Source organism: Lissotriton vulgaris, chromosome 4_1, assembly GCF_964263255.1.
Source record: "Lissotriton vulgaris chromosome 4_1, aLisVul1.2, whole genome shotgun sequence".
In the NCBI taxonomy this organism is placed as follows: Eukaryota; Metazoa; Chordata; class Amphibia; order Caudata; family Salamandridae; genus Lissotriton; species Lissotriton vulgaris.
This window is the reverse complement of record NC_141691.1, coordinates 1,027,142,330-1,027,169,534: the sequence shown is the minus strand read 5'-3', so window position 1 is coordinate 1,027,169,534 and position 27,205 is coordinate 1,027,142,330. Positions and strand designations below refer to the sequence as shown.

General features: G+C 43.8%; 1 protein-coding gene across 1 annotated transcript in view; it reads right to left on the bottom strand.

Annotated features, from left to right (window-relative positions):
• The window catches only part of ADAMTS16 (ADAM metallopeptidase with thrombospondin type 1 motif 16), a 975,864-nt gene that overhangs the window by 240,609 nt on the left and 708,050 nt on the right, over positions 1–27,205 (bottom strand). Inside the window, exon 18 of the mRNA XM_086965269.1 lies at positions 8,296–8,422. Within this exon, the coding sequence (XP_086821395.1) occupies positions 8,296–8,422 (127 nt within the window). The remainder of the gene's footprint in view (positions 1–8,295; positions 8,423–27,205) is intronic.

The window sequence follows — 27,205 nt, the reverse complement described above, 5'->3', positions numbered from 1 at the left end:
GTCAGAAACTGTGAATTGTCTAATTAATATTCATTAGACGGGTCGTTTGCAACTCTGCAAGTTGACACTTTGTGATGTTACTTATTAGTACATAAGTTAAACTGCAAATTACATACCCATTTTCAATGTAATAGTGGGCAAATTGCTCATTCTGGTTTGAAAGTGGGTGTTTGTACACCAGGCCCGTTGTCACTGCCTCTTTACCTACTGTGTATTGCATAGAAATAATATGCTTCTAGATGTCTCTCATTCTTTCTATGAAAAACAATTGCACTGTGATAATCTTTGTTTGATCCAGTTAAACAGGCACTGCATATTTTTAAAGGCCATCGGCCTGACTGGTTCATTGGGAAAAGTTGCCTGTGCTGCAATAGGACATACCTTTTCAGTATGAAAAGTTATGATAAATACTGTAGGCATGGTTTAGTTATTGCAAAAAGAATGTTTAAAAGGGAACAGGACTTTAATGTTGGATTTTTATTACATTGTGCTAAAGCATTCAGACAGGCATTTTCTTACATGGAGTCTCAAAGATTACTGCAGTAGGCAAGGGGTTTGGTGTTGGTTATCCTTCTGGAAAAACCCAGGGATAGATGATTGGCAGTTATAATCTTTAAGATCACCAATAGGAGGGTTTATATTTGTTTGCCAATTGTAATGCTGTACATAATTATAATTTTACAACTGTCTGCCTGATAGTTGCTTTTTGAAAAAAGTATGCTTAATAGGCATCAGGTGATTATTTATGGTGATAAGACAATTTTAAAGGCAATAGGCCTAATTGGTTCATTAGAAAATGAAATGGTATTCTAGATACAATAGTCTAATCTGTTTATCATAAGAATTTAAGACAAAGGCATGTGCCTGACATATTTATAAAGAATTGTGTTGAGGTCTTAAGGTTAGATGATTATTACACTGTGTTAAAGTCTATGGACAGGTATTTTGTTACATGAAATCGTAAAGAATACCTAACTAGGCAACAGTTTTTGTGTTTGACAAACCCCTAAGGTACAAGATGTGTGCTGCGATAATCCTAGCTTGTATTTCTTAAGATGGACTGAGGGCCTGACAGGTTTTATTGCCCTTCTCCTATTCCCAAAACAATCAATTAAAAATACGTCTATATATACTTGAATACACACACAGACACTCTTCAAAATGTATTGCACAGTGGCTGTCACCACAGTGTAGTTATAGTTAGGACCAGGTTTCCATTGGAAATTAATTATTTGGTTTGCTAATAACAAATCCTCTAAAATCTCTCCGATCATCCACCTCAGCTTCTTCCTGAAAAGCTTCAAGGTGATTTGTTAAGTGGGAGATATTGTAACAGGTCGCTTGGATGGTATTTTACCAATACAAACTGCAATACTGTGCCTGGAGTGGTAAAAGGCTTTTGTCATTTTCCAGATTGGCATTGATGACAGTAGCTAGTCCTATGCTTAAAGGTTTTGCTGTAAAAATGGCAAACGCCTTTGTCACTTTCTAGCTCGATGTGGATGGCACTGTGCAATTAATCCTATGCTTAAAAATTCTGCTAGAACAGACATTTGAGGTGAGCAGAATCAGAATGTCAGTGGAGTTATTAGGTGTTCCATAAGAAGGAGCCATATATATTATAGAGTGGCAGTACCCGCTCTTTCGTTTTAGTTAGGATTCCCAAGTATAGGAATGAAATCCTTGGAACTTCGTCACTAATAACTTTGCGCCTTTTTTGACATATCTCCACAAACCTTTGCAGAACTATTCCACTTTCTACATTGGTGGAGTATGCAAAAGTTCAGGGAGAGTCATCAAGGGGCTGCAAAGAAAAAAGGGGTTCCCAAAACGCGATTGGGCATCAATGCATTTCCCATAGACTTTGGACTCAGACGTAGCGCAAAAACAGCTCGACAAATTTAAAGGAATTAGGCAGGATTACACATTATGGCGCCCAGAGGATCCTTTTGGGTACTATGGGTCAGAAGGGTATGTATTTTTTAGGTTATAAGACATTTTAACTTAGTTATATCTGTTGTTCCTGTACTTTCACGAAACGTCACTGAATGTCATGGTATTTTGCATAAGTACTGCGGAACATAGTGTTGGCAAGTCATTATGTGATTGGCTAATGACTACCTGTACAAAAGTTAAATGCAGCCATGTTGTTTTCAGCTTTTTTGGCTGTGTTTTGCCTTGCGCCTTCAGAAATAGGTAAATAATAGGTTATTTTTCCGCTACATATTACCACACATCTCCATACACATACTTCCCGACTTAGTCGCCACACTTTTTATAACTTGCCACTGTACCATGCAGTGTATTTGGAGAAATTATGTCGTTTCAGATGTCATAAGTCTTATTATGACTGCTACAATTTCACATGCTATAAGTCATATTATACAAAAGGGTATATAACCACTTCATGGAGAAAGGGCGCGTTATAGTTAATGTAGTGTGACGATTGATGTCAGAATGTGTAGGAGGTGCGCAATGTATAGTAAATTGAAGTTGGTGCATAATGATAAATGTAAGTTCTAACTAGTGGAGCGTAAATTAGAAATTTAAGTTAGAACTCTAACTTTAAAATTTCTCCAGCTTGTATAGTTTAAGGTAGGTTTGTATATAAAGAATAAATAAAGATTTCCTAACTATAACTTTGTTTTAACCTTTGTTTTTTTCCTCAAATATATTATAACATTACACCACACAATTGCATTAGACACTATCGTTCAGGAGGTGTTTCCATTGAAAAGCAATTTTTGATTTGCCTATAACTTTTGATTTAGCTGATGGATTTGTATGAAACCTGACAATCTCCTTACTTATCCTGCTAAGTTCTGTCACACCATGCTTTGTAAAATTCCTCCCGCAGAAAACAAAGTGAGGGTTAAAAAACGGGTTTTCATTTTAGGCTCCCATGGGAAATTGTGCTCACTTCTACTCCTCAAACGCTCAATGGATTCACACCAAACTTGACACAAACATAGAACTTTACTCAGTTTTTCCCCCTTTTTAGGTCTCGCCTTGGCTGGATCTATTGTCGTTGGTTTTCTGACGAAGGGGGACAGGGGATATGCGCGCGTCGGACAGCAGGTGTGCACGCGTACGGCGTCTCTTCTCTGTCGATTTCAGCTTTCACTTTCACGCGCTCCCACCGCACTTTCACTTTCACGTGCTTGATCTCAGATGTCACTGAAAGGGCACTGTCCTTTATTCTTGCCTTCACCTTCTTTCAAATCACCAGAAGTACGCTTGTTGCTTTTTGTCCCCGCCCAGTGTCCGTTTTGTCTGATTTCTGCCTATATTTCTCTAGCTGCTCTTCCTCCATTTTATTATCTTTACCCAATTCTCCTTTGGGCGTTCGTTGTTTTTCCCTCTGTGTGAATGTTCCGCTCTCTTGGTTTCCGAGTGTGCTCGCTACTTATTAAGGTGTGTGCGTGCAGCTCCCCAGTAGTGTTGTGACCCTGATTTTCATAGACTGGTTGTAGGGCCATGTCATTGTATGGTGCGTGCACAAACCGCACTGCCTAGGTGGTAATCTTCACAGACTGAGTATACAGATAGGTCATTGCAGGTATGTCAGTGCCATGGTGGCACTATTGACAGAACCTTGGGCCAGGCCAGTGTGTGGCACGTCTAGATACCACAGTACCTAGGGGGCACTTGCCATTGGCTGATTGTAGAGCCAGATCAGTGTGTGGTGCATACATGCAGGTACCACAGTGCCTAGGGTGGCTCTCATCACAAGTTGATTGTAGAGGCAGGTGAGTGTGTGGCGCATGCGGGTAGTGCAGTGCCTAGACACCACTCTTAACAGGCTGATGGTAGAGCCAGGTGAATGTGTGGCTCATGCAGGTACCACAGTGTCCAGGTGGCTCTCGTCACATGCAGATTGTAGAGCCAGGTCAGTGCGTGGCCCATGAAGGTTCCACAGTGCTTAGAAGGCATACAGACTGGTTGCAGAGCCAGGACAATGTGTGGCACAAGCAGATATCGGAATACCTACATGCACTCTTCACAGGCTTATCGTCGAGCTTGGTCAATGCGTGGCGCATGCAGGTACCACAGTACTTAGGAGCCGCTCTTCCTAGACTTATCTTAGCACCTACGTGGCACTCATCACAGACTGATTGTAGAGCCTGGTCAGTTGTGACGCATGCAAGTACCACAGTGTCTAGGCATTACAAATTCACACTGGTACTGTAGAGCAGTCAGTGTTGGGTACAAGTGGTACTGGATTGCTGTTGTCTACTTGATATTCTAGGGACTCAAAGGGATGCTAGGGAGACTGGGATTAGAAGTGGTAAAGTGGTTGTTGAAGTTTGTAGCAGAGCACGTTATTGTTGAATTCTGCCTGGCAATTGCCTTGCAGAACAATGACATGTTGCTTTTTACCTACCCCTTCTCTGTGTTGCTTCTTTCCTCGCCCAACCCGCTCCTTCTCTGTATTGTTTCTTCCAGCACCACCCACCCCTTCTCCTTGTTGCTTCCTCAACTTCCCGTCCCCACACCTTCTCTGTGTTGCTTCCTCCCCCGCCCTCCCACCTCTTCTCTGTGTTGCTTCTTCCCCACCCCTTCTCTGTGTTGCTTCTTCTCCCGCCCGCCCACCCCTTCTCTGTGTTGCTTCTTCCCCACCCGCCCACCCCTTCTCTGTGTTGCTTCTTCCCCCGCCTGCCCCCTTCTCTGTGTTGCTTTTTCCCCCGCCTGCCCACCCCCTCTCAATGTTGCTCCTTCCCCTACCCACCCCCCTCTTCTCTGTGTTGCTTCTTCCCCTGCCCACCGACCCCTTCTCTGTGTTGCTTCTTCCCCCAGCCACCCACCCCTTCTCTGTGTTGCTTCTTCCCCCAGCCGCCCACCCCTTCTCTGTGTTGCTTCTTCCCCCGACCGCCCACCCTTTCATTGGGTTGCTTCTCCCTCTCCACCCCTCCCACTCACTCCTTTCCATCTTGCTTATTCCCCCTCCCCCACCCATTATTTCTGTTGCTGCCCCTGTCCTTCCACCTCTTCCTGTCATTGTTGCTTTTCCTTACCCCCACTCCCTTTCCCTGTAATTGCTTGCCCGTCCTGCCTGCCCTCCGCTGCCTCAGAAAAAATAACCAAATCTGTTTGCTTTCCCCATTTTTCATTCCATAATTGATTGCTTTGATGCTCCTACACAAGTGCGGGCATTGATAAAGCATGTGCTAGTTGTTGTTAAGCAATCCTTTGGCAGACCCTCAGTCCGATTTAGAAACGGCTGGCATGCGCATGCGTATCTCAATGTAAGTTGAATGTGTCTTCTTTACTGCATTTTGCACTTTATTTAGTCTTGATGACTGAATGTGGAGTGTGGAGTGACTTACGGAGTGGCTACTGGGTTTTCAGTGATTTTAGAGATTCTTAAACAAGTTTTTATTCGTGCTTGGTTTTACTGTTTGTTTTTCATTGATTACTTGAGGCATCAATCTCTGTCCTGCTCTCCTGTACGCACTGCTGAGTGATCCTTTCTCAGACACACGTCGCAATTTTTAGCTCTTAGATTGCCCCCATTCTACAGCTGCCATTTTAAAGGTGTGCGCTCTAGCTCTTGGGAAGCCGTCCTTTGGCAGACTGTCAGCTCTATTTATCAAGGTTTGCCAAAGTCAATAGGTCGAACCTCTGTGAAAGCTATTGGCTTTGTCAATGTCTTTTTGCCCTGTTGTATAGCAGCGTTGCAAAAAGTTAGAAAACAAGCATTAAAAATGCAATAGGTCTCGCCTGTCATTAAGTTAAAGCCATTTACTTTGCTTTACAATACCATTAGCAAAGCAAATGGCTTTAACTTAATCAACCGCAAGACCTATTGCATTTTCAATGCTTCTTTTGTTTGGTGTTAATCCATTCAGCATTTTATTTTTAGACATAAGTTCTTAAAAACTTTCCAGAGTGGGCTTCAAATGGTTAATGCTTTTGTTTATCTTTGTCATTTGGGATTTACTAATAATTCATGAATTCAACAATTAAAAAACACGGGCTATGGTTGGGTGAGGGAGCCTTTTACGCCCATTAACTCTTTCGGATCCGCAGACCAGAGCTGGATCCATGGGTCTGTGAGATCTGATTGACTGCTGTAAGAGAAAGGTTTCTCTCCTGGAAGCCATTTAGAAATACAGGGTACGGTCATGTGCCCTGAAAAAAGAAAAGGCCACATAAGGGGGCAGGGAAGAAGATTACATTTTACAAAAGAGCTGAAGTAATATCCCAGTTGGGAACAAAGTGTCTTTGAGCCTACTGTCATAGTTCAGAAATATTTTGTTGGTAACTTTTTATTTTGACATTGTGCATTTGTATCGGATCATAATAAAGGCATGGTTATCACTTACACTATTAGTAGATATTTTTCCATTACTAATAACAGAAAACAATTAGGAAACCAAAAGTGACAGAGGAAGGGAGAGGAAAGTGAATAGTCTATGTACATTTATAATAAACTCAACCTGTATATCAAGGAACTTTCCATGACAGCAAGAAAGCAAGAAGACAGAAAATGTCACCTTTTTAGTTTAATTGTCTCAAATGAAGAAAGCCTGCATTTACATAAACCAAACTTCTAGTTTAGGTGTATTCCTTAATTTTTACATGTTATATTTGAAGACTATGTTTTTGGGAATGAGTAGAGTACTTCCAGATGAATCTTGTTTAATTATAAAAAATATAGCATTTTTCTTGGTTTCTGTATCAAGTTTAGTCTATCAAATACATCACTCCAAAAACTTGCTATACCATGACATATAACATTTACTTGGAGGTTTGCAAGTTATTTGATTCTGAATCTGTGTTTAAGCAGAACCCCAGTTTAGTCTAAAATGAAGTCATTGTCAAACATATAGCTATTGTTGCTCACTAGCGGATGAAAAATTGAATGTTAGTATATTTTTCAAATTCTATCCAAAATGTGTTTCTAAACAAGACTAACCCCCAGATTCATCAAACTCCTGTTTTGCGAGTCCTTAATAGCGAATTTTAAGGATTCGCTATTAAAGACTAGCAAAACGGGATGCATGTAGAAATCGCAATAATTTTAGCGATTTCCACAGCTTCCTTATTTGCGATTCGCTAATTGCTAATCGCAAATAAGGAATGGCTTTCCCATTCATTCCTATGGGCCTAAAGGCCCATAGGAATGAATGGGGAGTCATTCCTTATTTGCGATTGCGATTTTGCAATTTTAAAATGGTTCATGAATTGCATTTAAGGAATCTCAAATTGAGATTCCTTAAATGCAATTGATCGCAATTTAGCGATTTAGCGATTTCTACATTTGCGATTTTTGCATTTGGGATGATGCATCCCAAATGCAAAAATGGAGCTCGCAAAGGGCCAGATTCTCACAATCTGGCCCTTTGCGAGCCGATGCTCGCAAAGGGCCAGATTCTGATGAATCTGGCTGATAGTCTTGTACAGACTACATTTTGTTATTGCCTTCGGTTGTGGAGAATAATAGAACTCACGTCAACCACGGTTATTTATCCCGGGCTACATTACAACCCTTTCTTTTTTTTTTTGCTCTGTACCACTACAGCTAGGGACTAGCTATATATAATTCAGCCTTGATCCAGCTTCAGAGTTAAAAGCCTAGCCCAAAGTTTTAGCACATGGCCAAGAATGTTTTGGATCTATGGGTCCTTTTCTGTAAAATAATGCATGAGACAATGGGTGATGGACTGCAATGCATCCCGTGATGACTATTATGGGCTGTGATTAATTCAAAAATTCCACCAACAACTTTTTAGATAAGAGTGACTGACCAGCAGGAGGTGAATGTCGAGACTTGGGTCACAAGCTCGCTGTGTCATAAGAGTCCTGCCTTCATTAATGAGGCACACAAGTCATAACCCAATCTGGGGTTGCTTCTGTGCAGTTTGCACTGCCTGTATTTGATATGGTTTAGTCTGGAGTGGGATGGCACAAGGGAGATGTATGCGTCCCAGAGTGGTTACCAATCGCTGAGATTAATTCAAGTTGACCCCCCATCACTTTCATCGCCCTCCAAATACTAATGCATATTGCATCATGTTTTAATTATGTCAGGGTCCAAAGAGGCCTTTCATTGTTCTGAAACCAATACCATCAATTAATTTTAGTGAGTTATTATGAGTTGAGTAATGAACACATCGAGCATAGAATCCAGAAACGACTCAATTACTACAGTGTAGTTTATTGTGGTAAAAAAGAAAGGAAAAGGATAAAACACAACACTGTTGCCGTAATAATATTTTTTTGCCTGTTTAGATGCAAACATATTCATTATGAGAGCGAAGTTAGGACATTTGTAACATGGTGTCTTCTTACCTGGGAGGACAGGCCTGCAGATTGCATGGGACGAGGCCAGTGACTGGTCTTGTTTTCAGATTGCATAAAGATGTATTCACTTGAACCCGCAAATCTTTGTAGCAGGCCTCTTTTGTGTTCATGTTTCCTAAATGATTGAAAAAGCAATGATGAGTTATAACTGCAAAGATCGTCCTTTGCCATGCTGAAAATAAAGCAGATATACCTACATAACAACGTAACTCTTTAGTCGCAGTGACTAAAGTAATTTTAAAAGCAAAGTTCCATTACTCGCAATGATTCATTTTCGTTTTTGAAACATACACGTTTTACAACATGATAACTGTTCACAAAGGAAATAATATCTGGATCTATGCACATACATGGAAGACGCATGGAAGTTTCCTTATACAATACAAATGTTATTTCTCATCTCTACAACTGTGATCTCTGTCTCCCATTCGTAGCCCCTCTTCTACCCCCTCTTGTCATACAGCCGTTGGGGACATTGTCGACATTGCTATGTTAGCATGAGCTCTGCTGCTATGATGCTGCTTTTGCGCACGTTACTACATGACTTTATTATGCAAGACTCTGTGCCTTCCACATGAGAACTGTCTGCTTTCTGCGTTCTCTGTCTGTTCCTGGAGTTTAGTCTGAAAACGGAGTGCAAGGACGATAAACAATGCCCCTTGTTATTCTGTTCTGGTCAGTTCCTAGCACTTAGACACAAACATGATACACAGCTGAAGCTGCTGGAAACCTGTGCTTTGTTATTATGAGGTTGCATGTTGGTTTAACACACACTTGGAGAGGGACATATCCAGGGAGAAGAGCTTTGCAGTATCTATGATGGAAAAACTGCAATGTAGGTACTAAGGTATGGGGTCTGCTGACAAACCTCAGAGATCTTCTTTTATATAAAAAACTTCTTTTTTCCAAGCGGAGGGTGGTTAGGTCTTATAGTCCTTTATCTTCTGTCTGTATACAATCCCCTTTCATAGTCTAGGGACTTGCTGCAATGCTAACTGTTTTAGATGTATGCGTTTTGGTGCTGGTAGTGGCTTGTATACTGCATTATAGAGCTCTATAGTTAAAATAAACATTTTGAACTATAACAGTGACTCTGTTTATTCTTATTGTGGACAAGTACGAGTGAGTGAGCAATAGCGTACTTCTTGTTACCGCGATTGCGAGAGAGAGTCGGGAGTGTTGTGTTCTGGGTTGTGTAATCATTTGTAGCTTCGTGATTATGTAGGAGAACGAATAAGACACTATATCTAGTTGGTTCTGAGATTTTGGGTACTGAGGCGGTAGGAAGGCTTAGCCCCTACACACGAGATCCTGTTTTCCTGCACATAGTTCTGTGTGTGTGCAGAATCCCTGCTACACTCTCTATCCTTTAATCTTATTTGTTTCCCTTCTAAATCCTGCTTTCTTGCTTGGTGAGGATAGGGCCATGTGGATGAATTAGAATTATTCCGGTGGAAAACATGCACAATGGAAAAAACAACTGTGTTACTAGAGTACCATTAGATGCTAAGGGCCATATGTATCATACTTCCGTATTGCGAATTTTAAATAGCGAATCTTAAGGAATCGCTATATAGAATTCGCAAAACGGTATGTATGTAGGTAATCTAGGAATTTTAGCGATTCCTTACTATTCCTTATTTGCGAATTCGCAAATTGCGAATTCGCAAATAAGGAATACTTCCCATTCATTTCTATGGGCCGGGAGGCCCATAGGAATGAAGGGGAAATTTGCTAATCGCAATTTGCTAATCGCAAATTGTGCGAATTTTCAAGGGTGCAGGGTGTGTCTCAAGAACACCCTGCTGCACCCCTGAAAATGACATTTGTGCGCATATGGCGCACATACATGCCCTAAGGACATGCATGTGCGTCACATGCCACAATGAAAAATGCCAATTTGTGCTTATTGAAAAGGAATCGCAATTTACCGCCAACTTTCAGTTGGTGGTAAATTGCGATTCCTTAAACCAAATTCGCAAGAGAAAAAAGCTTCTTACATAGCAATTAAGGAATCGCAAAATTGCGATTCCTTAAATGCTATGGCAAAATAAGGAATCGCAAAATTTTGCAATTCCTTATTTTGCTACTTTTTCATACATTGCAAATGTGCAAAAATGTCCGTTTCCGATTCGCAAAGGCCGAAATTCGGCGAATTTCGGCCTTTGCGAATCGAAAATAGCTTCATACATATGGCTCTGGAGGAGAAGCTTCATGGGATTCATCAAATGACTGTCACAAACATTTGTGCATGTTTCATTTGACTTAGCCTCACTCTGCATTACCAGATTGGGAGGAAAATACATTTTAATACTTTATATGAGCTTTGTGACCACTCTGGTAGTTGCTTGCTCTTCAAATATGTGCTAGTACCTTCTGTTTGACAGGTTTGTGTTTTGGAAGACCCTTTATGCAAATCTTCTTTGTAGATTATATAGAATATCTGATCAGTTCACAGCATGGCTGCATGGGTGCTGAGTCATCTCTCACGTCAGGCATATTATACTTGTACTGTGTGATATGCAAATACTATTAAAAACAATCAGTCGGTTCCAAACCCACATTCCTTTCACACCCCTGAGGCACTTCCATAGCACTGAATGTGCTGCAGGTGTGTATGGATCCTATTTAGTAATACTGATTGTGCGTGTGCACATGTTGAACCCTCAAAGTCTACAATGGTCCTCTCCCATTTTCATCAGATGTGGTCCATTGCGACTGAGGGAAAGGTTTTGTCTGTTTACCCGCAACATACCATTGATCCAGGAACTCACTCACTGTGCACCCTCTAGGTGGTGATTCATAATTAGAATGAACCCTAGAGGGCACACACTGAGAAGGGGCACAAGCAGTGCCAGTGACCTCTAAGGTGTTCCTCGTTGGAGGGGGTGAGAGCGTGAAGTTAGGGCTTCCAGATATATTTAGCAGCCGTATGCCTTTTTTGATGCAGTATCAAACACATCGATCTATACAGAAAAAAAACTCACCTGAATGCAGTCCCTATGTTGATTTGAAACTTTTCCTATCATACAGGGAGAATGGTACAAACTAAGTCATACTTTATCAACTGTTTAATTGCGTTCTTATACATCTACAAAACAGATTTTAGAATGATTCAATAAACATTGTAAGAAAGACCACAGTGTTAGCTATTTGTACTTAAAATGAGGTGACTTCAATAATGTTAATATATTTTAAGCTATGATAGTGAAACTCTTCTAAACCTGTCTCTCTCAAGTGGATACTGTGTTTAGGTTATGCAGCCTAAAACTTTGGGACATATTCTCACGGAACTATCGCCCTCGTTATTAGCACTTTATCGCAGCCAAAGTTGTGATAAAACTAATGCCCCATTCACAAGCTGGTGATAACAGCCCATATCACCAGTTTACCTGCGATAGCAGCAGCAAAATAACATGTCCACAGATGACCCGGCAACAATCGCTAATGAGATGCAGAGTAGGCGTTCTGGTGCAAAAGGCTGCAACAACACCACTCTGCAACATTCTCAACAACCAGCCAGATCTGCGATAAGATCACAAAACATGCGATAAGGCGCATTAGCAGCAGGAAACTAACACCTGCTCTGACCTGGTGTAAAGTCGGATGACAGCCTGCACCACAAAAGGGAGCCCAGTCCAGAGCTACACCTGAAGGGCAACAGATGCCATGGAGCCACTGATCATGCAGTTCGGACACCCAAGAGGGCAACAACACCCACCGTCACCACCCTCAGGACCACACCCCACCCACCCAGACCCTCACCGCCCGCCCCGGACTAACACTGAGGCAGCGCAGACAAAGACAGCAGACCTTCAAAAGAGCGCTCAAACCTCACACACTAAACACCAGAGAATGTCATTGCCCACCACAGGCCCAAAAGGACAACCATCCTCCGCATCCTGAACATCATTGCCCACAGGCTGACAGTACCAACACAGTGGACAACCAACATCCCACCTCAGACAAAGCTGCTGGCCGTGCTGCACTTGTTGGCCTCTAGTTCCTACCAATCAACAACTGCCAGAGTCAGAGGAGTCTCACAGCCAACTCAATCCAAGTTTTTTACAACGGTCGTGGATGACATCAGCTTGGTACCCCATTACCTATACTTCCCCCACACTGCACAAGCACAGACGGAGACCAAGCAAGGCTTCTATGCCTTAGTTGGCTTCCGGCACGTTTTGGGGACAATTGACTGCATACGTGTCCTACTGGTGCCCCCTGGCAACACTGCACACAATAACCGCAACACGCATTCTATCAATGTGCAGGCAATGGCGGTCCCCCGGGAAATCTCCACCAACGTCAACAACCACCCAGACTGTGTGCATGGTTCCTACATCTCCTGACAGTCCATCAGCAACCAGCGCTACTAGGGTGGCACTTAAGGAAATGCACTGCTCGTTGGCAAGTACCAAAGGAACATAACACACACCTCAACTCCACAATCATGCAATACACAACACTGGAAATGCACATGTTACAAACTCACGTACAACATGCCAAACAACATGCCCACCTACCAGACACAACAGCACAACTTAATGTGGAAACCTGGGCCAGTCATGCACAGAAGCCATCAACGGCATGGCACCTCAGCCACACAACAGCTGAATGTGGGAGAGGTGGGAACAAGGCATGTGCAAAGGAGGCAAGTGACCCATGAATTAGAAGGTAGCAATGCCAAGTGTGGTGTGGATGTGCTGGCCAGACTGCAGTATGCAGACCACACACATATCCATGTCGACATACAGCGCTGGTGTATGGAGTGTAGTGGACAGTGGATGCAATCATGTCACCCCAGCCACTGGGAAGATCGTGGAAACATAGCTTGTTACGTCCCCCTGTAAGCGTGAGCGGAGTGCGCTGGCCCGGCATACGCCAGGCCAGCATAGGGGTGTGAAAAAAAGGCACGTAGCTCTGGGCGTGGTCCTCTTCCGGAATCCCCAATGTCTCTGCCAGGGCGGCGCCCCTCAGCCCGCCATGGGGCCGACGCCGTCACCGTGAGCGGTGTTGCCTACGATCCTGTGCTCCTGCTGCACCCCAGGCCGCCAGTTCCCAAACCCAACTTGCCTTCCCCTGCGCACCCAGGCCTCACTGCTCACCAGCCGACACCGGCGTGTGTTGAAGAGGGCCCACCATGTGCCAGTGCAAGCTCCAAGCCCAAGGCACGCAAACCTGGTAACCTGCTATGACCATCAGGGCCTCCGCGAGCAAGGCCTGCAGTGCTAATTCCTGATTATATTGTACCGGCATACACTGCTGACTAGAAGTTCACACATTTGGAACTGAGTCTTGATTACACTATGGCAGAGAACATTATTTATGGTAGATTTACTCCCTCCGATGTAGTGCCACCAAGTATGTGCACAGCATTACAACCACACGTGTCTGTGGGCTCACGCAGACTACTGCCCTCGGCCTATGCTGCAATTGAGTAGGTTACACAATTGGAACTGAGCATCAAGTTTTCAATGTTATGCGTTGCAGTCAAGAGGGGAAAAGGATCATCATTACAGAGGTGGTCGAACACTACTGACAACTGCCCTGATGTCACTAACTCAGTGTATCAGAGCCAACACGTGGCTGTGGGCCACTGCTGACCGCTGCCTCCGACCTACACTACGGTCGAGTGGGTCACACAGTTGGAACTGAGTCTTGATTTAGCAATGGCCGAGTTCATAACATTGTACCGGCATCATCGCAGACTGCATCCCCTCCCAGCCCCAGTGCCACTAAGTCTGTTCACCATCATTCATGGACACTCTCTGTTTGAACTTTGGTGGCAGCTGAGTCTATGGACTGGAGGTTGTCATTATCCTCATGTAGCTGATACCTAAATGGTGGTGAAAACAAGGCTACAGCATTCCACGCCTCCATTTGCTGCTTTCGGACAGCTTCTGTCCTCTGCATCATGCCCTGGTGGACACCCTCTACTGTTCCCCGCAGCCCTCCGCCACATTCCCCTTGGACATCGACGAGGAGCTGCTCAGTCAGCATGGTCCTGCCTCAGTGCACAGCAAGACACCGTCCTGTGGTGAGGTGCCTGTGCCGACCGCTGTGCATCCAGGGCCACTAACTCTGTGCAGCTCAAGTCAGGGACCCTCTCTTCTGAAATATTGGATGGCCTCTGAGACGATGGCCTTGGGTCATCAACGCCATGCGTTTGTGGCCCTGTGCTGTATGCTGCTTCCGGCTCCAACTGCGGTCCACCAAATCTCACACATCAATTCGAGTCCTGACTGCCCGGACGTCGCATCACCGCAGGAGGCATATGCCACCACCGCCAGGACCACTTCCAAACGCCATCTGCCAGTGTTGAAATGGTCATACTGGCAGACTGACGGAGTTGCTCACACCTGTCCTGGATGTCAACATCTGCCTGATCCCCTGCTCAGCACTCCAGGTGCCACTAACTCAGTGCACCATGAATCATCGCCAATTTCTGATTTGGTTATGTGCTGTGGAGAGCTCACACAGCAATGTCACCTCAGGCAGTGTGGGAGACCTGGGACGGTGATGAGGAAGATGATGCAAGTGTAACACCCCCCACTGCAGCTACATCAGGAACGTCCCGAAGGGACCCACTCCTAGACATTTTCTTCACATGAGCGCGCTCCGCTCTAGTGCCCCTTCCTCAGTGCACTGCAACTCACCCACACTTCTATTTGCTCATTGGGTGACCTCTGTATTTGCTCCGGCTACCTCCATAATGCTCCGCAGTTGTCTCTGTAATGCTGGTGTTTTCTGTCTCCGCATTCATAGTGTTCACTGTTGTATTTGTTGTCAGAACCAACAACTTCCTGAGGGCTGGCTTGCACTGACCCCACACATATCCAGCAGTGGCGTCACTGTACATGTGACCCTGCCAATAAAGGGAATGGGCACACGTGCCTGTAGCCAGTTCCACAAACTATCTGCTTGTGTCTGTGTGGTCATGAGGTGTGCATGAGGGCCCCGCACCCAACAACATTACATTGTGCTGTGTACAGTGGACGCAAACCATGTCATCGCAGGCAGCGGGTTAGAGCTTAGAGATATAGCTTTGTCATCAGCCACTCAATACGTAAGAGGGGTGTACTGGGCTCTCGCACAGAGTCCCAGTGTGGGTGTGTGAATGGTATTTCTGGGGCTCTGGGGTGGTTGAGTACTGGAAATGTGAAAAATAATGTGTCTCTGTCACAGTGTGGGTCTCCTTTGTGGGGTGTAGGTGGTTCCTGATGGGACTTAGATACCCCATATGTTAGTTTGGCTTCCATAAGCTCTGACCCAACCCGCACCTGTTCGGACACCTCCTTTTGGCATTCTGACACCTGGTAGTGGAATGCGATGTGTGCCTCGGTGACGAGTTGGAAGCTGGCCGTGGTGGCTGGTGCTTCCTGCTGTGTGGTCTGTGCAGGGGCTGGGGTCTTCCCTATGTAGCTTGGCTTCCCTGCTCCTGGGGGTGGGTTGTCTGAGATGTCCATGAGCTGATGTAGGGCGTCGGTGTCGAAGGTGTGGTGGTCATCTCCAGCATCATTGATGGGTTGTCTGGTCTGCCCTGCTGGAGTTGTTGTTTGCTCCTCTGGAATGTGAAGGGGAGATGCATGTTGACATTGTGTTGACATTTATGTTAGCTCATTGTTCTTGTTGACATGCAGACTGTGTGACAATGTACATTGTGACTGTTTGTGCGGTGCTGGCATTTTGATGGGGGACAGTGGACATTTGGACTACATGACGGATGTGAGGATGTACACATACATATGCATCTCACAGTTTCCTGCTCTGTTCTATGTGATTTGGCTGTTTCTGAGCATGAGCGGACCCAGCTGTGTCCCCTGTTCTGCAGTGTATGTGTTGCACTTTGTACCCAATTGTCGTGGGATGTGCTGTGATTGATATGTGTGTGTGCTGTAGTGTGCCACGGGGAGCAGGGACATGATCATGGGTCATTGTGAGTCTGCAGTGTGCTACAAATCATTGTGCATGTGTGCCATTGTGCCCATCTCCCCCGTCCCCCCAGTCTCTGGTGGTTACTCACCATGTTCATGTTGTGTCAGGTCCTATCGAGCTGTGCCCGGACTCCCAACTCCATGCGCCGTCTCCATACTGATGACTGTGGCCACCATTTCCTCCAGCTCCTCCTGTGTGTCAGAACTCCCACCTCTTGTTGCCGTTGCTGCCTTCCTGTTGGCAGTGGGTTTGTGCTTGGTTTGGTTTTCACATCATGCCAGCGCCTCTTGGCCTCCTCCATTGGCCTCCTCGACACTCTGACTGCATTAACGGTAGTCCAATTGTTGGTTAGTTGATGGTAGTATTCTGTCACCTCCGTGATGCTGATCTGGTTTTCCTGAGGACTGAACCCTGTCTTCCTCTCCCTCTTCTCCTTGGCCTTCCCCAAGCCTGTTGTTCCTTGCTGGTGGTCTGTGGGGCTTGTGGGGTTCGCATTTCGTCTCTGCACTCGGTCAGGGTGCATCCATGTTGCTACACAGTTTGAATTGTTTTTGGTGTGTTTTCCTGGATGATTTTATACTGCATTTTCCTGCCAGACGCGTGTAAGTAAGTAAGTAAGTTTATTATGCATAGTTAATTAAAACCAGTGCAAAACGTATTACAATCGGTAACATAAGAAAAAAGTAAAATAATATATACATTAAAAAATCATTAAGATTTGTGCATTATTCTCGTCGTTAAAAAGCGTACACAGAAAAACCCAGTCTGATTAGCAAGGAGCAGTTGTCTTTAAGGCGGGGCAGCGTATTCCTGTGAGTCCTGTAGGCCGCCTACATGTTATCTATGACAATTTTTGCTCGATCATTGCAAGGAACTTAACGTATCTGCAATTCAGTTGCGTGTTCGAAGGGTTCAGGCAGGCGAGAACCGCTTGCCTTCTTGTGCAAGTTCCTAGCTGCTTGAGCTGGGCCTTTAAGAGCTGTTGACGGGCTGGCCGTAGCTCTTCGCAAAGGCAGGTCAGATGAAGTATATCGCCCTTGTCTGTTTTGCAAAAAGGACAGACTTCGTGGCCGTTTCTCCTGAGCCATGGTGGAAGATACTCTCCGCTGGGCAGAACCCCTAGTCTGTGTTTCAAGAACTTCAGTTTTATTGTCTTGGGATAACCCTGGCTGAAGTAGGGTTGTGGTATCAGCGTTTTATAAGAGTTTAATGACATCCAGGCATGGTTTCTTTTAGCGAATGTGGCCTTGTCCTCTAGTAAGGATAGTGTTTTAACGGTTTTCCAGACTAGTTTTTTGAATGAGTTGTGCCCGAGTTGCATGTCCCAAATCGCAGTTAGATTAGTGGCCACCAGAGCAGTCTTCAGGTAGGATCTTGCCTGAGATTTATCCCTGTTTTGGATGTCTTGCCATAGCAGCGAGCTTAGAGTGTTGGTGGGGGCCGAGCGGAGTTTGTGGCAGCAATTGATGTATGCTCCCTGTCTGGCAAGGGCTTGTTTTTGCAATCCAAATTCCAGCCTAAGTTGGGCCGGCGATGTGCAGGACGGAAGGGAAAACATTGTTCTGTAGGCTTTTGTCTGGATTGTGTCCAGGTTCTTGGAGTCTCTCCCACGCAGCGCCTCGCTGCCATAGCAGATAGAGGGGAGTAGCTTGGCCTGGATAACTCTCAGATAGGGGGTTAGAATTGGCCCCATCAGCTGATTGGCTATGTTTTTTAGTGTGACAGCGATGCACGCCCCTCTCCTTTTTGCTTCCTGCTTTTGTTGTGCAAAGGTGCCATCTCTGTCGAAGAGAACTCCAAGGTATTTATAAACAAATGCCGACTCTATTTTTTGACCTCCTAATGCCCATGTCTTCTGAGACTTCTTCTTGGTGTTGATCGACATGGTGCGTGTCTTGCTCAGATTTATTTTAAGCTTGTTTTCCGTGGCATAGCTGTGCATTTGGATCAGAAGCTGCTGGAGTCCGATGTAGGTATGGCTAAGTAGCACAACGTCGTCTGCATACAGCAGGTTACTCAAAGTTTTCCCCCCCAGCCTCGGGGAGTCGGAGTTGCAAATGTTGAGTGTGTCTGATAGATCTGCCATAAACAGATTGAATAATATTGGGGCAAGACGCGTGGGATTTGCAGGCCTGCCGCTGCTTTTAGCTGCTTTTTATGTCGCGATTAGCCTCATCGCATCTTTTTTTGCAGTTTCAAATTTCTGGGACTTCGCATTGACTTTATCATGGACATTTGACACGTAGTTGGGGGCCTATCGCATGGTGCCTCCATGTTGTGAATACTTAGTTAACGCAGTGTTATTTTCCCGCAATAGACTGATGTTGAAAGTTGCGTTAAGTTAATTTTGCAATGGTTATCACACGACACAGGTTCTTGAGAATCTCCCCATCATATTCTAAGTGAATGAACTACAGAGTTCCAAATGAGAATGCTAAGTAGACGCTGTGCTCACTGAACTCTAGCTAAAGGGATTAAATCTCTCCAAAATGTATTTCCTCTCAAAGCTGTTCCCCTAATCAAGAGGTCGGCATAGTAGTATGTTTTCACTCACAGATTTCTACTGCATGGGCAGAATGCTCTCTACTACCAAAGATGGGAGGAAAGGATTAACAGCGGCAGTGGCAACAGACGATAGTGGTTTATAATCCATTTTAGTCTATGTAATTTAATGACAATAAGAGAGTTTCTAAAACATTATTAAATTTCTTCATTCTAAATCCATCTTTTCTTTCAAAGTCTAATCTTTTGACCCTGTTTAAGACATTCATATAGCCCAGCATTTTTGCACTAGAAAAGCATGACAAAATTAACGTTTTAAACTTGCTTCTAACAGACGTTGTGAGTATAAATCATTCTCAAACCTCAGACCAATTAATGTAATTCTTAATAGGAAATACTCTGGTAGCTCACAGCAGTACTTCTCGAATAAGAGCTTTGCTTTGTCTGTTTTCGATCTTTGGGTGTTTCCCATACAGAGGCCTCCAATAGGCGGAAAGGAGATGACACAAATGCCTCAATCATGAACAGAGTGCCCTTGTGGTAAGAACATTTTTAAATCACTGTTTTGGTCGCTTTTAATTAAAAATGATTGAGACATTGTTTGATCACTGGAATATGGCGGTATGTCCCGTTGATGTACACTATCCCAGTTGTGAAAGTCCTTCTGCCTGAGTTGTAGGCTTGATTCGTAGCGAGAGGACCTCGAAAACCAGAGGCAGAAGGGGTATTATGCTATTTCACTAACAAAGGGTGTAATGTTATAAACATGTCCTTCATATATGAAACGCCTGAAGGTGATCAGTTATAAATGTTTATTTAATCAGAAAGGTGCACTGTCATGAAAACTCAACGTGACCAAGCCATGCGACCTCTATCCATGTGGGTGCCGAAGGAGAACAGAAGGCTTGCGTGTGGTGTATTATGGCTTAGAAGGTGTGAAAATCATAGCTGGCAGCCCGTAAAACATTGATTCAGAAAGATGCCCAGTTCACTAAATGATTCTACCATAGCAATCCATGCCCAACTGGGGCTGTATAAAGGCGCATTTTCATTGTTTGCACTGGACGCACCTTTTAAAAGATGCACCCAGCGCAAACAATGAAAATGCACTGTATTACCATGAATGAGGTGCCCTAGGGCAGTCGCAAAGTCACGCTGCCCCAGGTGCATTCCTGTCAAAAAACGAGCCACTGCTTTGAAGCCGCTCCGTGTTTTCACAGTGCAGGCGGCAACCCGCCTGCACTTTGAAGGGAGATTAGAGATTCCCTTGCAGGCGACTGCAGTCACAGATTGCACCTGCCTTTACGGAGATGTCTGGGGGGTCCATGGGCCCCCCTTTATCCCCTCCTGAGGCCTGTTCTCAGGGGGGTGATAAAGTTATAAAATTGACCTTATTGGATGTTATGAGCCACCATCAGGATCATTTTAATTGAGTAAAATATATAATTTTACTCTCTATTAGAAACACTTCTACTCTTTCTTAATCTTGATCCAAACTGGTCACGTTAAGCAACTGGAAATAGCCTTAAATGCATGAATGATGTGGAAATAATTTGTTCACAACTTGCTTCTTTTAGCTGACTGAGTGAGATGGCGAGAAAGCATGTAATATGTGCCTCAAAGTGGCACACTCACAATTGGACCCTACAATGATGTTGTTTATCCCATTTTTCACACCAATCACAACTTGAACATCTTTCCTCTGTATATCGAAACAAATGGGGCTCGTTTAATTTATTTATAAAGTAGTTTGCAATGTCTCCTTTAAAAACACACTTTAATTGACCTAGTAAGAATTGTATATGTAATAAAAGGGCATTCCCCAAAATACATTTATGACATACGTATACATCATGGCCACTTGCCACAAATTTCAAGGCATATGTCCTAGATATATTTGTGTCAGGTCAGTGCAAATTTCAAACAAGTGCCTGGTAACCAGGGTCAAGAATGAAGGAGTTAAACCCTTGTACCACAAAAAAGTACTTATTGTACATTTTAACTCTCACTATTTTTTGTGTATTGAATTAGAACAGTGTTTTCATCATCTACTGTTCAATAATCTCAAATCAATGATTCCACATTCGTGTACCCTTTCACTCCTGCACCAACTCGTACCTCGCATAGCACTCTGAAATATGCCAGTGGCTGTGTACTCTGTAGAGTTCCACTCTACTGCAGATTCCTTATTGACATTACAGATGTCTTACCACATCAGCGTTTCCCTTCACAAATTTTTCGACAGGACTTTTTAAACTACTTCAAGACTAGAGGATCCCTACTTGACCCGTGGGGCAGATTTCCTTTTACTGTGCATTTAGTTTCAGATTACAGCACCGTGAGAAGGAGCTGTGGTTTCTATTTTGTAAAAGATGCTTCTTTTATGTACAGTAAAAAACCCGAGACAGTAAAGGTGTGTTTTTAACTGCCCAGTCTCCCTTATTTATTCAATTTGAAGTGAAATAACTCAGTTGGGTGAGTATGAGAGTCCATGCTGGGTAAGGTAATTGAAATGGTCCACATATTTAGCCTTGGCTATGGGTCAAAGGTTGCAAGAGCGCGGTTTGAAAGCATCCTAAAAATAGCTTTTTGTACTTAATGAAAGAACAATATTTAGAAACAAGAGGTAGACGAAGCAAGTACATCTAAATAAAAAAAATTGACATCGCTTTATTTTACAACAATTTTCCCACTATTTATTCTGTACAGCTTTTTTCAGTATGCCTAAATCCAGGGAGACAAATGCAAAAACAACAGTGAGAGACAGAAAGCAGAACAATGTCATACATTCACCCCAGTACAGAGATCTGGGCCTAAATCCATCGTTTTTTTTACACTCCAGACCACCCCAGTTCAGACATGGCCATATGCAAATCAGCCTTGACCTGTGCCTCATGGGAACAGTCCAGCCCGAACTGCCAAGCCATGTCTTTACTGGACCGGAATCAAGCATCCTAGGACCGGTTTCTGGCTATCAGCCGTCTTCAGCCAGGATAGCTTGACTCCAGTGGTGTGGAGAGCATGGGACTCAGTCTGAGCATACCCATAACACTCAGGGTGACAAATTCAAAAACAACAGTTGATGCACAGAATGCAGAACAATGTCATACATTCACCCCAGTACAGAGATCTGGACCAAATTCCATCGTTTTTTTGCACTCCACACCACCCCAGTTCAGACATGGCCATATGCAAATCAGCCTTGACTCTGTGCCTCATGGGAACAGTCCAGCCTGAACTGCCTAGCCATGTCTTTACTGGACCGGAATTAAGCATCCTAGGACCAGTTTCTGGCTATCAGCCGTCATCAGCCAGGATAGCTTGACTCCAGTGGTGTGGAGAGCATGGGACTCACGTCTGAGCATACCCATCCCATTCGGGGTGACAAATGCAAAAACAACAGTTGATGGACCGAATGCAGAACAATGTCATACATTCACCCCAGTACAGAGATCTGGGCCTAAATCCATCGTTTTTTGCACTCCACGCCACCCTAGTTCAGACATGGCCATATGCAAATCCGCCTTGACCCTGTGCCTCACGGGAACAGTCCAGCCCGAACTGCCAAGCCATGTCTTTACTGGACCAGAATCAAGCATACCAGGACCGGTTTCTGGCTATCAGCCGTCTTCAGCCAGGATAGCTTGACTCCAGTAGTGTGGAGAGCATGGGACTCACGTCTGAAGATATGCATCCCACTCGGGGTGACAAATGCAAAAACAACAGTTGATGGACAGAATGCAGAACAATGTCATACATTCACCCCAGTACAGAGATCTGGGCCTAAACCCATCGTTTTTTTGCACTCCACACCACCCCAGTTCAGACATGGCCATATGCAAATCAGCCTTGACCCTGTGCCTCATTGGAACAGTCCAGCCCGAACTGCCAAGCCATGTCTTTACTGGACCGGAATCAAGCAATCTAAGACCGGTTTCTGGCTATCAGCCGTCTTCAGCCAGGATAGCTTGACTCCAGTGGTGTGGAAAGCATGGGACTCTGTAATTATCCAAGGTTGCCTGCAGATGTTCTTTGTATGCCATTTATCATCCGAAGAAGCCATTGTATTGCTGTGTTTCACAAACTGTAAATGTGTTTTCTTAATTAGTTATGCATAACCTAACCAATGACATTTAAATTAGGCAACATTTTATAGCATGCAAGAACTCACCTACAGCAGCATTCCTTTCTTTTTTCCAATTTTGAAGCACTCCTTTTTTCTATCTTAGTAGCTGATGGTTCACATGGATTTAGAGAGTGGGGAATAACATGTAAAATGTGCCTGGCTACGAACACGCATTCATTTGATGCCGTTCCATGCATTCCGGATAACTAACACATCATAGCCTGTTTTCCGCCCCAACCCTTAAGCCAACACAGTGGAAAAGATATTATATTTGCTGAATTTCTGCACATAAAGTTCCTTCTACAGGTGTAAATCCTGCAGTTTCTGATTGTGTAAATAAACTTTTGAAATGTGCTCCGGCGGATTACTTTTTCATTCCTATGTTGAACGCGTGCCAATGAGGCCCATGGTTTGAAAATCACATATAACCTTATAAAATGTATTCTCTAGGAAAATTTATTTTTGAACTATTGTATTTATCATTATGTTTATATCCTCTGGACTTTGAGATTATATAAAAGGTTTATATTTGCTTGCAATAGTTTTTAAACCTGTACTACAAATACGGCGCAAACATTTCAACAGCACCGACTATCATGGTTTATGATTCATGGATTTAAGATTAGCTCAATTGCTCCCATAGGGTGTCCATCATGGTTTCTTGAATCCACAAGGCCAACGCAGATCATTAGGATCTGCAGTTCTCAATCGCATTACATTGTAATTTTAATTGTATTTATATAGCGCTTACTACCCATGACGAGGTGAGGCAGAATACAGATAACCAAAATATCACCTCACATAAAAATCATGGCCTAAATAACATTCACAAAAATATCTCTCCATTGGGTGGAGATTTACTATTATATCCAATGGGTCAATATTTTTGTACACAATATTTAGGACACTATATATTTGTCAGGCGGTATTTATGTTATGATATTCTGAGACCATACCTTCATTTTCTGATAAGCCGATCCCACAATATAAAACAATGTTAAAACATTTGAGGGCATAATCTGCCCTTTTGCATTTCTCCATAATCCTCCCTCAGCCCTCTTCAAATTTTTTCTCTGACACCATACCCACGAATGCATTGGGATTTCTCCTCTTATGATAGCGGCAAAAATTTAATTTTACTATCACTGGCAGTTGCCAAATTGCTTAGGCCTACAAATCTGTCCAGAACCTATGGAAGCCAATATAGCCACTTGGGCAAAATATTCTCTCAGCCAATCAAATGTTATTTTATTTTTTCCTTAGATCCTCAGCATATCCAGGAACACAAATAATTAATGCAAGGTATTTCGAAGTTTTGAATGTAACAGGGAAACTCTCAATTATGGGCATGGATAGAGTTTCTTTGATGTCAGACTTTTATTCTGTTTTTCCCTGTTGTATTTTATTGCACTCAATATGTTTCCATTACCTTGGTCACAATTACAGCACATCAGTACTAATCGATTCTTTCTTATCATGAGCTTCTAGTAATTGACAAATTGCGTATGCATTCTTCCAGATTCATGCCTGCCCTTCGGCTCGTAATCTCCGAGTTTAACTTGAAATTTGCAATTAACTATGTTGCTCAAATTATTAATTACACTATCTAAATAATATTGTCTTAAAAATGCAAAAACGTTTCACGGAATGTGTCTTGGCTGTAACCAAGATTTCTAATTTTGATTTTCTGCAGTAAACTTGGGTGAAAGGCATCGGCCTTTGAAACCTGTGACCTACACACCACACACATATCCTAAACTGGATGTTAGTGCTTAGTTTTATAAAATATATTAGACAAATGCGCTGTAGAAGCGAAATACAATCAACAACTAAAGAACTGAAAGAAGAAATGGAAAACATTGCTAAAGGTCCTACACAGTCAGGTAGGAAATTTACAAAAAATAATGGAAAATACTGTATCTAGTGAATGGGATCACGTGTATTATAAACCCCTTTGTGTCCCTGAAAGAAGGACTCTTTTCAGGTGTACAGTGCGAGAAACCACAGCATGAACGGTGTCTTTCCTGCCGATTACCAGACAAACAGCTCAATTGCGGTTGGTGGTCTCTACGTGTAGATGCCAACCACAGTTAACAATGCCATTCGCACCTTAATTGAAAGATCTCACGGAGATGGTCATGTGGCTTAACTAAATATTTCCAGGAAGAGACTTTAGCTGCCCGGATTAGGGGGCCTGGGAAAAGAAAGAAACAAGTGATACCGAGGAAACTCACTGTGGTTCTGACATGCTTTTGGTATATTTTAAATCTAGTCTAGCTTTCCAGAATGTTTCACAATCGGAATAAAATCTACAGATCTGGTATGTTCTGTTCTTTTCTGACGCTTGGTTAAAAACAGGAAATACCCGTGACACTATTGCTCCATTACACAAATGTTAAACTACAAAACATGCATTATGAATCTCTCACTATATCTATATTTTTTAATATTTGTTTCATTACCCAAACCCGTGTGCCATCATACGCTCTTCTGTGTGCCAGGTACTAGGAGTTACTGCACATATTGGAATTAACAGGGGACTCATAATGGAGGTGAAATTGTTTTAGAAAAAAACAAATGAAACGGTCATGCTATCGCAGTTCATTGTGCTTTTATGCCATCAATCCACGTTTGGTTATGTGACTAGTGGTTGTCACACCAAAAACTATTGGAGACAATTATGAAGTGTGAGAAACTGGGATGTTGCTTGGGGCAGGTTAAGCCCTTCTCAGGAAACAGGTACAATCCTTGTCAGGGTGAACTGCAAAAATCAGTAAATCAACTTATGCTTAGCCCTCTGGTAACTCGGCTCAAAAACAGTCAGGTTTAACTTATAGGCAATGTGTAAAGTATTTGGGCAATTCAAAAACAGTAATAAAGTGAAAACAAAACACAAGAAAAATCCCCCACCAATTTAGAAAAATAGAGTGAAGTTTAATACCTAAAATTCCACCAAAACGACAAAAATCCAATCAGCAGGATTGGAGATATGCAATACAGAGATTTAGATAAAAGTAGCACCAAAAGGCTCAAAGCGCCAACTGAGTGTATCTGGTCATGCTGGATCAGGACAAAGTAACACGTTCAGGCTGGTGGTGCCGTAGCACAGGTCGGGTACCAGACCAAGTTTGGCCCGCTGAGGACTGTACCTTATGGCCTGGGTCCGTACCTTCCAAGGTGTTGCTTTTTGAAGCTTTGTGTTGTCCAGCGTTGGTTCTGATGAAGCTGTGTGGCTTGGCTGTGTGTCGCTCTGCGTCAGTTCTGATAAGATGCGTGTTGAGGCTTTGAAGGGTCTTGTGTCGCTCTGCATCGGTTATGAAGAAGCTTTCAGTTGTGCAGCAAGGCTTTGCTTTGCTCGGTATCTATTCCGATAAGGCTGGCAGCTGTGCAGTGAGGGTCTTTGGGGCTTTTCTTCGTTTGGCATTGGCTCTGATGAAGCTTGCAGCTGTGCAGCTAGGTTTTGCGGGGCTTCGTATCGCTTCACCCTGGATTTTGTGGAATCTCCTTTTAGGCCAGGCAATGCTCTCTCTTTTGCCAGCTAAGATCCCCTGGCCTAGGAGGCATCAATTAGGGATCAGGAACTCACTACAGCAGAGGCCACAGGGCTCAGGCATATCCAGTTGCAGGCCCAGACAGGTGCAGTGCAGCAAGTCATCTGGGCAGTTGCAAGGAGGGCTCTGGAGCTTGTTGTGCCCCTGTAGCTCAGAACAGGAGGTCAGTCAAATAAGCTTAGGAGTCACTCAGGTTGCCTAGGATCAGGGAGCTGGGCCATTATTCCTTCTCAGACAGCAGGGCAGGCCTCAAGCAGACGAGAAGTCCTCTGACAGTAGGGCAGTCCTTCTGTAATATCCAGAAGTCCAGGAATGTACTGAAGAGTTTGTCTGAGGGTCCAATATTCATACCTGGTGCTAGCTTTGAAGTGGGAGAAGCTTCTAGAGTTTTCCTCTACAGAGGTGTCTGGCATTTCCTAACACCCTGCCCTGATCCCAGAATACCTGGGGTCACATTAGGCTACGGTGAAGATCTTTGTGTGTATCCTGAGGCAGCCCCTGTGGAGTGCAAGTGTGGTAAATGACAGCCCCTTCACTCCCATCCTACTAAGATAGCCCATCCTGACAACAACTAGTCCCTCTTTGTGAGAATGTCCGGGAGGAATACATAAAGGCTAATTGCTGGCTACTCCTAGTCATGTGACCCAGGGTACAGGCTGCAGGTACTCAATGGTTAGGACAAGAAAGGCCACCTTTCTAACAGTAAAAGGAACAATTGATGGATGGAATGCTGAACAATGCAACCATTCACCCCCAGTCACAAAGGTCTGTGTTTAATCCA